The 13,733-nt window shown below is 34.5% G+C and overlaps 2 protein-coding genes across 4 annotated transcripts in view; one reads left to right on the plus strand and one right to left on the minus strand.

Moving 5' to 3' along the window:
* Positions 1 to 163: 163 nt before the first annotated feature.
* On the plus strand, positions 164 to 3,415 carry LOC110442934 (trafficking protein particle complex subunit 1-like). Its single transcript, XM_021486828.1, has 4 exons — positions 164 to 317; positions 1,237 to 1,307; positions 2,033 to 2,171; positions 2,774 to 3,415. Exons 1-4 carry the CDS (start codon positions 219 to 221, stop codon positions 2,900 to 2,902), a joined length of 438 nt encoding a protein of 145 aa, XP_021342503.1. The 5' UTR covers positions 164 to 218; the 3' UTR covers positions 2,903 to 3,415.
* A 917-nt stretch (positions 3,416 to 4,332) lies between these two features.
* Positions 4,333 to 13,733, minus strand: part of LOC110442943 (kidney mitochondrial carrier protein 1-like) — a 38,188-nt gene continuing 28,787 nt past the window's right edge. For 2 of the 3 annotated variants that reach the window (XM_021486838.1, XM_021486845.1), the window contains exons 9-11: positions 11,010 to 11,108; positions 10,399 to 10,479; positions 4,333 to 9,483 (exon numbers count right to left, since the gene is read on the minus strand). In XM_021486838.1, coding sequence (XP_021342513.1) covers positions 9,445 to 9,483; positions 10,399 to 10,479; positions 11,010 to 11,108 — 219 coding nt within the window. In that variant the 3' untranslated portion in view covers positions 4,333 to 9,444. Of the gene's footprint in view, positions 9,484 to 10,398; positions 10,480 to 11,009; positions 11,109 to 13,733 lie in introns of those variants that run through there. The other variant, XR_002462058.1, reaches the window with a different exon arrangement.

Consider the following 13,733-nt stretch of genomic DNA (forward strand, 5'->3'; position numbering starts at 1 on the left):
TTGCACGGTGTGTTCGATAACATTTCATGTAATTCTGTATTATTTAGATCGACTTAACGCCGTATGTTTCGCAATATGACATATTAGCATAAAATAAATATGATATCATTTTTTTAATAATTTGTTGTCCTTATATTAAAAAAAATAGTACACGGCTCATTAGGAATTAAAATCTGTTGTGAGGCACTTCCGGTGTACTCTTTGTAGGTGTAGACAAAATGACAGTATACAACTTTTATATTTTTGATAGAAATGGTACTTGTCTACACTACGCAGAATGGAACCGAAGGAAGCAGTCAGGAATGGATAGAGAAGAGGTGCTATTAGTTTTGTTCAAGGAGTCTTGATCTGCAATAGAATTCTGAAGTCTTGTGAGCATGAGCTCTCCGACTTCTGTTGCAACATTGGCAATAAGATAAATGATGGACACAGATAATCAATATAGGTTCATGATTACTATTTCTGGTAGAATACCATATTACCTATTCCATAGAATTTCTGAAAATCGCACTGGACCCAGACTCGCTCAGGTCCCCTGGCTATCCTAAAGTCCTATCCAAATTTGTCCATGTTAAGAGGTAGTTTGTTTTCTTTTAGAAGGCAATATAATACAATAAATACTACATCTACTGATGTAGCATTTTATAATGCTTCACAGAGTTTTGAAAATCATTCAAGCATTACCTTTACCTCTGAAACCCTTTGGCAGATCCAGGTGGTGAGGTTGGGGAAGAGGGGCGATTCAGTGTGATTTTTGATAAAGGGAGAAGATCAGGAAGTGTATGGTGTAGATGAACATTATAGAATAAAATTGGATAAATTATATATTGACACAACATTTCCTTGCAACATGGAAGTGAAGAAATGAAGGACTAGTGATTGTAGACAGTCAAACACCTTAACCACTTGGCAATTAACCCAAGCCCTCTCTTGTCGATAGATCACAATGGTCAAACCTTTCGGACCATGATGAGGTCAAAACATCTGTAGCTTAAGCAAAATGACTGGGGAAAATGTGTTTGTCAAGACTGGGATTTGAACCAGTGACCCTACGCACTAACCAATTGAGCTACCTGGTCACTGGCATTCGACTTAGTCAAGTTCAACTACACCTGTATATATATGTACTCAACATAAAACTGATCAGAGAAGTATAATGTAGTGAATCGATTTGGAAGAAATATATTTTACATTTCATACGATTAAAATTTCATACAAATATTGTTTTCATTACAGGAGTACAAACTGATGTATGGAATGATTCATTCTATAAAATCTTTTGTGAACCGGATATCACCAACAGACCTGTATCCTTTTTAGAGCACTGTCTGCAACCTCATTAGCGGTGAAAAGGGATTTGTCAATCTCATTTAAATAACTATTTGTTAAGAATGGATTGACAGATTTAATTCTGATTTCATATTTAATGAACAACAATGTATTCCATGGTTCCTTGCATTACACTAGGTAGCATAGTTATGCAGGAATGTTTGGAGAAATTGTATCGGTTTACTTAAGAAACTTACTGATTAAGAAAACTCAATTACAGGTAACATACTTTGGATAGTTACACTGCAAACACATTACTAGATCATTTAATCGATGCGACATGTTGATTAATAACTAGATATTCATATTCAGATATACCTTGGTCAGTTGCAACTATACTTGAGAATACACCTTCTCCAGGTCCTAACTAATATGTGACAGAATATATATATATGTATGTGGATGAAATATTGTTTAGATCATATACTGATAAATAAGGATGCTGAAAATTACAGCAGCAATAGATCCCTCGGGTACTCAATTGAACATTCCTTAGACAGCTGCTTCCTTAGGCTTAAATTGGGTCCCAAGTTGTCAGCTGGTGTTGCTGTAATAATTGTTAATGGAAGCTAGGGATGGCTTGTTCAATCATTTAGTCTGCAGTTTTTCCAGCAAAATCCATGGAGAAGGCTGTCAAAAAAAAAATGTTGTGTTTTAAAGACAAAATATCTAATATTTTAGCCAATCCTTGACAATTTGTCAGAAAAGATGGATTTCTCAACTTTAGAACAAGTCAGTATAAGCTTCACTTTTATGAGACTCCAAGTGGGATGAAGTTAATCATGAACACAGACCTGTCAGTAGGAAACATAAAGGATGTTTTGCATCAAATGTATAGCAATGTAAGTATGCATGTAATTTCCATAAATTGAAGATTGTATCAAAATGGGGCTTTAGAAATATTCGATTTTCTGATTATTTTATAAACCTACATTGCTGGGCTATACATTCACTAATGGATATATTTTGCCAACTGAAAAAATACTTTCACTTTCTTTATTTAACTTTCACATTTTTCATTGAGAGAAGCTTATGAGAGACTTAAAATGGAGTACTTCAATATCTAAATGATATTTTGAGTGTTACATGATTTCAGCAAGATATAAGGAAGTTTTGAGTACAGAATTCATGCATGAGAATGGTTTCATGAATACTAGCTTTGAATGTTTCTACATATTTCATCTGTACCTCACTAGTCTAGTATGCCTAGATATGTAATGAGAATAGAGACATGTATCTATGGACAGCATCTTGATATAATGGTCTGTATGTAAAATGTCAATTTTGTATGCGTTAAGAATTCAAATTCATTACCTGAACTATGTTTTAGGACCTTTTTATTAACCAACATAATTTTGATTAGACTTTCCTAATTTGGGAGGCTTGTTTCTGTTTGGAATGGGAATAACCAAAGTAAGTTCTTTGATTTTTTGATACTTTTCAGATTTTTGTAGAATATGTGGTAAGAAATCCAATGTGTGCCCTGGACCAACCCATCAAAAGTGAACTTTTCGAGAGCAAAATGGATGACTTTGTGCGAGGTCTATCATTTTTCCCGTTGCGTGTGACATAGGATTGAAAAGATTGTATGTTTATTTACTGTACCTTCATATTTTCTTTTAAGTTTTTGTGGATATAACAACAAAAATGAATGCCTGGATTGGGAGCTGTGTAATATATTAGAATACTGATGGATGTTGGATTTTCAAGATACCAGAGTTCATTAGAGCTCAAGTGTAATAATTTCGGCTTCCAAGGAAAAGTAAACATAGTTTCATCATTAAAGGATGAGACCGGCTCAGATTGTACCGTTATTGTCCGTCTTTGACAATTTAGTTGTCAGTAACTCATGATCAGGAAAACAGGTTCTAGTGTCAACGGTTTGTCTGGGACAGTATCGCCTACAATACCTGGGCGAAACAAAATCAAGTGTTCAGTTTTGTCTTGAAAAATTATCATAAATACCCCCGAGGAAACTAAAAAAATCTGATGTTATATTCAGAATCCTTCTCTTTTATGCTCAGTGTACATGTTGTAAGGTTGGCTATGTTTGCAACTAATTAAACCATTTCAATTTCAAATTGACTTTCTCTGGTTTGCGAGTTTTCATTCACACAAAAACGAGGTATATGACCTGCGATAATCATATGATCCGAGTGTTGTTCATCTGTGAGTTATAATCTGTGACATATGTATGACCTGCTAGTTGTATTGTCTGGTAGTGGTATGGGTCTTGGACAATATTTCTGTACTTCAAACGAAGTCTTCGAAAAAATTCTTGGAATTTAGTTGTTCATTAGTAATGAAATTTATTGAGGTTTCTTATACAGAATACAAATTCCATACACCAAACATCAAAAGTTGGACACAAAATAGCATCAACATGAATACGGTAGCTACATAATGACGGTGCTCAATGGTCACAGTAGCTACCTTCAGTAGTTTATTCCATTCTTTTAATCAAAATCTGACAACTCCTTTCCTCAAAACAAATCGTTTGCACACTATCAATCAGCCAATCAGGTTGTACTGCCTCATTAAATATGCATAATTTTGGCTGAGCAAAGTTTTTACAAAGGAAATGATAAGTATGTGTGTACAGTGTGTCATTTGAATTTAATATCGTCCAAAATATCATTCAGAAATCATAAGCCAATCGTGAATCAACAGCCTCGTTAAATAGATGTGAATCTGAGTGTTGAACTTGAGTGTGGGTGATCAGTTGATGTATCTCAGGCAAGTTTCATGAATTTCTGATAATTTCTACAGAAAGCATCAACCAAAAATTCTCAGCAGTCTCATCAAACATACGTGAATTCTGCCCAGCATTGAACTACAGCCAAAGACTTGCCAATAGGTAGGAAGTACACGAGGCAAATTTCATTGTAACCACAAGTTCCTTCAAAAGATGTCGTCTGGAAACTGACACTGACCAATCATGAAAACAAAGTAATTCTTTTAGTCACCTTTGAAGATGACACAAAAAAAGCCATCACAATAACAAATTTCGTCAAGAAAGATTTATTTCTCAGTAATATGGCATCATCAATAGTTAAACTTCAACAAGAGTTGTCATATTGTACAACAGTTAATACAGAAATTTAAACTTTTGCAACACATGTGAGTATAAATCTAGCTAAAGTATTTAGTATTAAAGCAATACTGGACTAATCCTGTCCTATACGGTACAGAATGGAACAGCACAGTGAGACCAGTTCTAAACAGTCATCTTAATATGAGACAATTTTAAAAGGGGATACAAAATATTTATTACTGCATTTGCTTGACTTAGAACTGTTCCCACACAAGCTTATCAACAATAAAATATTACATACTTCTTTATTTAGCATATTACAACGGAAGAAACCTCTACTGAGCTACACCGGTATCAAATATAACGGTTAAATGCATGGCTTCCATATTGATACATATTGTGTAAAGATGCATTGTACAGAATACTTCTTTGTCCAAGGTTGATGGTGTTGATCAGTCCAAGAAACAAATATTCCAATCGAAAAAAATCTACATTAATCCGAGTAGTTATATGATGAAAACCTTAACAAACATACTTAATGTATCACCACAGATATGCCTAAAACTTTATTCTCTGTCCCCAGGCTTCAAGTCTGACAAGTATTTATAAATTTGATTTACCAAATTTGATTTACCAGAGGGGGAAATGTAAAATAAGATGAGGCAAAAATTTCAATTTTAAGTGTATATAATACTGTCATTATATATTGAAAAATTCTGAATAATATGAATTTTTCACAAAATTTTGAGACAATTTCATGGCTGTAAATTTTAACAAACATTACTTTGATCAATTTGTAAATTTATTCATATTGTACATGTGCTCCTTGTCATTTACTCTACATGTATTATGTTGAAGATATGAAAACACATGAAGCAAGCACAGATCAAAATTTTACCCTGTAAGTGTTGATGGAAAATGAATCAATGATTCGTCAAAACTTCAGCCTCACCCAAAGGTGACTTTCTCAAAATATTTATTGCATCTAAACTTGGTTTACAGGCAACCTCCAACATAGAAAAAAATATCAAAAAAGGGTGCATAAAGAAATAGCTTTCAGGGTTTGAAAATCAAGAGATATTTTCAGAAATATTTCAAAATGTACATTTGTATATTATTTAACTGCAAGTTCTCATTTAAAATATATCTTATTGGTATCAGTAGAAGTGATTACTCGTGCAAAATTAGAAGTTTCTGAGTATTAGAAATAAATGACCATTACAGCTATGTTTAAAACGAGGACTGAATTATTTATTACATCTGTCTGGCAGGTTTCATTGTCTATGGATAACAGAAAACTGAACAGTTGAATTTCTGTGAGCCTTACTTCAGCAGTTTATGTATAACAGAAAACTGAACAATTGAACTTTTCTTCAGACTAGGTTTAGCTGTTCAACACCTGATTATCTTAATGAGATGTGAACCAGAGTTTCTGTCACGAGATATCTAAGAAATGACTTGAATTTTGAACTTTTGCTCTCTTTTTTTTTTGTACTCCGTTCAGCATTTGGAACCCTGATATGTAAATGTGGTTATTTTCAATTTTATTTTAACTAACAATATATTTCAAAAGAATAAAGTTCTGTATTAACTAGCTTTTTAGTTATAGTCAAAGCACCTGTTATCAGTCACTAAAATTTTAGCTCACCTGGCCCTCCAGGTGAGCTAATAAATGATAAACCTAGATAGTACCGAGTCCTGGCCCTCCAGACAAGCGTTCCCATGTGTCATGTTCATGTATAAATCAAACAACAATGATTCATGAGAGTTGATACAGGAAGAAAACAAATCTTATTACAATACCATCAAAAACAATATAAACTTTGAACACACACTGTATAGACTACTATTTTTAGTATTTGTTCTTATTCATGTCTCTCATATGGGTATAAGAAGACATGTTAAGTACAATATTGGTGATATTCAATTCAGTATTATTATTGTTTTGGTGCCAGACTAAGCAGTAATTCCAAATACTAAAGCTTCATTATAGCAAATACACTACTAAACAAATTTGTCTGGTTTGTGTTTGAGTTATCCCCCTTATGTATTTTCAAAGAATTCATCTTTCAGAAGCATCAAAATTGTCCTGATTTAATAATCAATAACAAGGGGGAAAATGGGGTTTCTCTTAAGAGTTCCTTTCTGATAGATTTGTATTCTAGCAATATGGTACATCATTTGTGATTTGAACTTTCTAGACATGGTCTCAATTCCCCATTTAAAGATAGAAGTTGAAAGCATCCTTTTTCTGATGCAATGTTTCCCTAAGCAATAAAAACAAGCAATAAAATAAGAAAAGGAAACCAACAAATATCATAGATTATTCTTAAATATCTGCACTAAAACTCTACAATAACTTTGTACATTTAATATAAAAATATTGATTTGATAGAATATGCTATTTATTATAATATTCTGTCTATTATAACTACATAATAGGCAAATTGAAAATTACAAAAGTCTCTCAAATTAAATACAAAATGGAAAAATAGTACGCACAAGTCTGGGACTACAATATGGAGACAATTACAAGACAACAAGATACAAGCAACATCATCAATATAACACAATATACCTTCAGTGTAACTTAGATTTGATTTACTTTGATGTGACAGCATTGAACCAGCATTAAAAAGGTCTAGTTTTCCTTTGTCTTCAATATCTCACCCACAGTATTAAAACCCTGTCTTTGTATGGAGGTGGACAGATTTTGAACAAAAACATTGTAATAATATGACATTGAGAAATGAAATTAGCAAGAAAATTACTTCAATCTTTGAATATTAATTGACTGAACAAATTAATAGATTGTTTTTCCACATAACTCTTTAATCTTACTGACTCTAATCTTAAATGTTTTATTGTTTTGTCCATCTGATATTAGGCCATCCTTAAAAAAAAAAAAATTGCAGTTTGGAACTGGAAAACTGCAAACAAACTATTTTTTAAGGATGACCCTACTTTGTATTACACTGTTGTAGAGTTATATAGGATATAGGGGATCAGTAAATTTTAAAGGGGGTGAAGCCTTCCAGTATTGAACCCCTTCATTTTTAATAACAAACTAATACAACCAGTTGCATCAAGGACTCTTAAGTTAACTTCATTAACTATCAGAAAACATAAAATAAAGGCAAATATTTTAACATCAATATTTTATTAGCGAGCTTTTCAGAATTTTCTACATACATGTACATTGTATATATCCCCCCTCTCACCTCACACAGTGTCTTCATATCTTGATAATATACAGGTACACATTTATCAAAAATATTATACTATATATCCCATCATCCCCATCCTCAATGACCTTGACTATTCACTACCCTCTTCAATATTTATCCTCCCTTCCCTGCTGACGCCGACTATTATTTATCGCCTCCCTCCATGACCTTGACTATTTATCTCCCCTCCCCTACTGACGCCAACTATTATTTATCGCCTCCCTCCATGACCTAGACTATTTATCTCCCCTCCCCTACTGTCGCTAACTCCCTCCCCTACTGTCGCTGACTATTAGTTATCGCCTCCCTCCATGACCTTGACTATTTATCTCCCCTCCCCTACTGACGCTGACTATTAGTTATCGCCTGCCCCGTGACATTTACCAGAAAACTCAGCTGTATGTCTTAAACATAAAGAGAAGATCAGAATTTTTATATAAGAAACCTATAAAATGCCTTTTTATGGAGATCAAGGATACAAAAAGTTTGTTTCAAACAAAAGTTACCCTTTAGGCATGATAAATTTATTAAAAATATTTGAAGCCGCATGATTCTTCTGCATTTCTATTTGCTTCATTTAAAGTATGCGTCGTTACTGACTCATTTAAATGAAAATGTTTAAAATGAAAGAATGATAGCAAAATTAGAAACCTAAAGCAAGATAGCAAGAATAAAATCTTTGTTGACTGCATTTTGTTTATGCCAGTTTTTTTAATTTTAAGTGAAAGTAATGATAGTTCACAGCTGACTAACTTTCTTTGACATCCATTCTTCTTTTAACAAGACATTACTCATAAAGGTTTTTAAGACATTACTCATAAAGGTTTTTTTAAATCAATATAAATATTAGACCTTTTAAATATCTTTGAACATGAATGACCTTGACCCCTTTGGGACATGTAAATACAAACAGGAACCATGGCAACATTATGTTAGATAATAAATATATATTTAAAACGAAATATCAGACAACAAATATTTGCAAATAAAAACAACAGCAAAATTTAACAAGATAACATCAACAACGAATGGCTTACATTTTGTGATTTTGTCCTTAGAAGGTATAATAGGGTTAGATGTACGAATGTGACATTCATGTTGAAAATGAATAATCAGAAAATGTTTCGGGAATAATATAGAGATTTTTCATAGATTTCAGCAAGATTGAAACAAAGGCAGACTCTATCATAAGTAATGGAGTTTAGACATTCAGGATATCATGTTTGCTTATACTGCAAACTTTACACAAATATTATTGACTGGCAAATATTCTGCACCCTAAACAAAACAATTAGTATACTAAAAACACCTGACAATTAGGGCTGATGAGTGTCAGTAGGCAACATTTCACGTACAGCACCGACATATACAGCAGTTCATGTTAATGACATCTGTCATGGCGCATGTTGTTTACATACGTTGTAATGTGTAGGACACGTTGCTGCGACCTGTTGGTTACAAATACTTTAGTTTGCACCGTTGAAGCTTTTTGTTGGCTATGTTGTTGAGACCTCCTAGAACATGTTTATACATGCTGTTGTGCACACTGTCGAGGCATGTCGTGGGCATGTTGATGACACGTTAATTTGGTCATCCATCTTGTGGCATCAATGCATGATGTAGTCTAGGTGGTGACGTATGGCATAGTACGCCCCTTGTTAACACATGTAGAACACTTTGGTGATCAACAGCCTAGGCGTTGATACGTTTCACAGCACATGATGTTGACACCAGCAATGACACATGTCATAGCACACATTGTCGACACACGTTCTTTAAAGTTGACAGAGTGATCACAGATAGATTTTGCAGCAATATCAGAACCTGGTGTCGAGACTCAGCGAAAATATTTTGTCAATATATTCTCTTCATTTGTTCAAATGATATGAAAAACTGAAACATTTGGTCAAGGAAAGCAAGGTTATGTTTAATGTTAGGGATCAACAATTTTATTGAAAACTTCCCTACATTTCCTGAAAAACTAGCAAAGGTAAATGTAAGGAAAAAGTATCTCTTTGAAACTTATCCTGTTTCAACAACACTGAACCACTGGCCATTGCACAAAACTAAGTTGTTCTTCATTTGGAATGAGATTCATCAGTTTAACTTTGGTATGAATAATAAATGCTAGGTTTGTTTGGAAAACAAACAGCGATTGAAAACGTTTTGCAAGCTTTTGAAAGCGTCTGTTACCTTTGTCAAGCAAAGAATGCAAATTACCAGAGTCTTGACTCAGAAATCATTAAAAAATAATTCACTGAGCCAGAATGTGCCAAATTAGTAAATCAGTATGCTGTCAGACAATAGCGAGACAATTTGCCAAATAGCACTGTAATACTGCAGAGACAGATAATATGTTAACCCATTCTGCCCCAAAGTGGATGATAAAATGGGGTCATAAAGATGTCTCAGCTGGTCCCCTCAATCCCCTCCCCCATCATCTATGTTCATTGATTCTCCCTTCCCTTCTAATCCAGATGGATTCTTTGATTCTTTTCACTTTCCAGTTGTCCTCCTTTTCAAGCTCTTTAAGGTTGTTCCAATCTATGATGTGGCTGTGTATGTTAGCATAGTCTATAATAGTTGATTTATTGAGACATCTTTATGAATCCATTTTCATTTCCACTAAGGGGAGGAAAGGGTAAACATATTACCCGTCCCTCTGGCTGCCTGATACATACAAATCATTACTACTGCCATCCCACATTGCTTTCTTTTCTTCTTTCTTTAAGTGCCATGGGTGTTAATTCGTTTAAACACTGTATTTCTATACTTGGTTAACAGAAGTGAATCTTCAGTAAAGGATACAATTACATTCCACGGTCCTAGTCGGAACCAATTTGGTATAAAGCCTTTGTAGAGAGCCATTAATCCTTCGTTCCTCACCGTCTAAAACAGAAATAGAATAAAAGTGTTAAACACACTGACTAATACCATCTAGTACCCCATAAAAATGGCTCAAAAGCTGAACTCATGCACTTTTTTGTATTGCCTTTGGAAAATCATAATAAATACACTGAATTTCTAAAAATACAGTACATGTGATACTTAGATAGAGGCACAATGGTCCTGTATACATGTCTGTGATATTCTTAAGAAAAGATCAAATTTGCCTGCATACATGCATGTAAAGGCGGTACAATGATCCTGTAAGTACATGTGGTATTCTATGGAAGAGGTAAAATGGGCCTATATACATAACTGTGATATTCTTTAGCAGAGGCACAATGATCCTGTATTCTTACTTGTGATATTCTGTAGAAGAGGCACAATGGTCCTGTATATATACCTGTGATATTCTGTAGAAGATGAACAATGGTCCTGTATAATACCTGTGATATTCTGTAGAAGATGCACAATGGTCCTGTATAATACCTGTGATATTCTGTAGAAGAGGCACAATGGTCCTGTATACATACCTGTGATAGACAGTCTATAGAAGAGGTATAAATTGTCTGTACGGCTGCTGCCTCCCCTACAACAGTGCTCTTCAGTGCTCTCTGATTCATCATTCGAGTCTGAAAGTAAGAAGGACTCTATGAGCTGATTTGGTCTTGGAGAACTGGGATAGGGATGTCAACATATATCAGGTACAATGATATTTTGGCCAGAAGACCACACATAGGCACACAGTTAATAACTCTCACTCATCCCTCAGAGTCAATCTTTTATATATACATTTTCTCTTAATTATTCTCTAAATTTTGTGGCTTCTTGGTACAAAAACAAGGTTTCATCCAAGATAAATGAGATCATTGTTTGCAATTTATTTTGAATATAGATACATTATTGTACAAGAATTTCTTTCACAAATCATACCTAAAACAATAAACAGCTCTATGAAGATAGTCCACAAACATATAACAGCATTACCGTAAGACTTCCCTTGATTTGTTTAATTTGTTTTATCTTTTATTCAATTAACTACTTGCTAAATAATCAAAAAAATTCTTTAGTTTTCTCCGTTTGTTTTCAAAAACCCAAAGTTTGTTTTTGAACACAAACAATAACTGAAAACTTATTTCACAAGCTTTCAAAGAAAGGTCTGCTTCCTTTGTCAAGCAACGAGTGGAATGCAAGTTACTTTTACACTATATAATCATACCAAACTTTATATTCTAAACCAAGATGTTCACATATTTAGCTGTTGTATTACTGCCAAACCTGGGTATATAATAGTGCTAGGACTACGACTTTCATCATAACACTGTAACATATACAGTAGGTGTGGGGTATATAGAAATGTTACCCGAGGGTGTAGAAATTGGGATCAAATGACCTCAAAATCTTCATCAGAGGGTAGAGTATTCATATACCACATACCTACATTACTGTGGTTTTATAGCAAAAAAATATCTAAAAACAAGGGGAAATATTTGACACATTTACAGAAAACAAAATGACCACAATCTCATATAGGTGACCACAATCAAAGTATCCCCCGACCTTACCGCCAGAGACGTCGGACAGAAGTGATAAACCGACCTTACTACCAGAGACATCTGACAGATGTGGTAAACCGACCTTACCGCCAGAGACATCGGACAGATGTGGTAAACCGAGTGTTCTGATATATGCATATGCCTGCTTTGACAATTATATCAAGAACAAGAGGCCCAAGGGCCTTAGCGGTCACCTGAGTTATATCATAGGTACTGGTAGCTTTATTTTATTGTTTAGATGTGATGTGGAAATCAGCATGTAAACTAAGTGAAATACAATACTTGTCATGTCATCAAAGGATAAGAATTTGAAAATATTGGTAAATGTTCCCTTTGGGGCCCAGCCCTAGCCCCTGGGGATGGGGCAGGAATCCCAATTTTACAAAGTAATACTCTCATTCACCAAAGATGATTCTGACTAAGTTTGAGTAATTTTCTGCTGAAAATGGATAAAATATATACCCAAAAGTGTTATTTCCCTATATAAACTATAGTAAACTTTACCCCCTCCCCAAGGGAGAACGGATAGCTCGGGGGTCCTGAAATTTACAATTTAAGTAAAGCCCCTGATGATCTTTCTTTCCATGTAGAGAAAATGACTGTAGTACCTCTGAGTCTGGAGAAGAAGATTTTTGAAATATTGGTTAATTTTCCCTTTGGGGCCCCACCCTGGCCCCAGGGGTTGGGGTAGGAATATCAATTTTACAATTTGAAACCATCTTCTTTCAAGGATAATTCTCACCAAGTAAAAATAATTTCCTACAGAAAGTTGTCAAAATATACCCAAAAGTGTTATTTCTTTATATAAACTATAGTAAACTTTACCCCCTCCACAAGGGAGAACAGATAGCTCGGGGGTCCTGAAATTTACAATTTAAGTAAAGCCTCTGATGATCTTTCTTTCCATGCAGAGAAAATGACTGTAGAACCTCTGAGTCTGAAGAAGAAGATTTTTGAAATATTGGTTAATTTTCCCTTTGGGGCCCTGCCCTGGCCCCAGGGGTTGGGGTAGGAATCCCAATTTTACAATTCTGTAGCCTCATCTACCAAGGAAGATTCTGACCAAGTTTGAAAAAAATCCATCCACTGGCTCTTGAGAAGAAGTTGAAAATGTAAAAAGTTTAAGCACGACGACGGACGGAAAGCGATTAGAATAAATAGGTCACTTGAGCAAAGCTCAGGTGACCTAAAAATTATAACAATATCCATGGTAATAGATACAGATTACAGAAACAATCACAGCAAAAATGTTCACTATCATATTGAAATAAAAGAAGAAACTAGAACACTGACAGGTCAGTAAGGGCCCCGTCTTGTGGCAATATATCCCCCATAATCATCAAGAAGCAATCTGCCCATATAGCTGAGCTTGACGTTTGATATTTGGACTTCAGAAAGAATCGCAAGGAAGCAAAATATACATTTTACATGTACTATGATGTGAGTCTTGTTTCCTTCCACCTACATATTTGCTGGGCTAACAGAAATGTAAATACCGGTGCAATACTCATTTGTTAGCTTTGATTTGTTTTATTTCACCTTTTATACCTCCTCCATCATGAGCCAGGGTCAAAGTCAAAGATCCACTTTGTCTTTGACCTTTGGACCCAAATGACCTTGACCATTAACCCAGTGACCCTAATTTTTGGTCAGTTGACTTATTCTTTAATTCCGACCAACTTTGCTTCTTAATATCATAAC

This window comes from Mizuhopecten yessoensis, unplaced genomic scaffold (genome assembly GCF_002113885.1).
Source record: "Mizuhopecten yessoensis strain PY_sf001 unplaced genomic scaffold, ASM211388v2 scaffold1945, whole genome shotgun sequence".
Classification (NCBI taxonomy): Eukaryota; Metazoa; Mollusca; class Bivalvia; order Pectinida; family Pectinidae; genus Mizuhopecten; species Mizuhopecten yessoensis.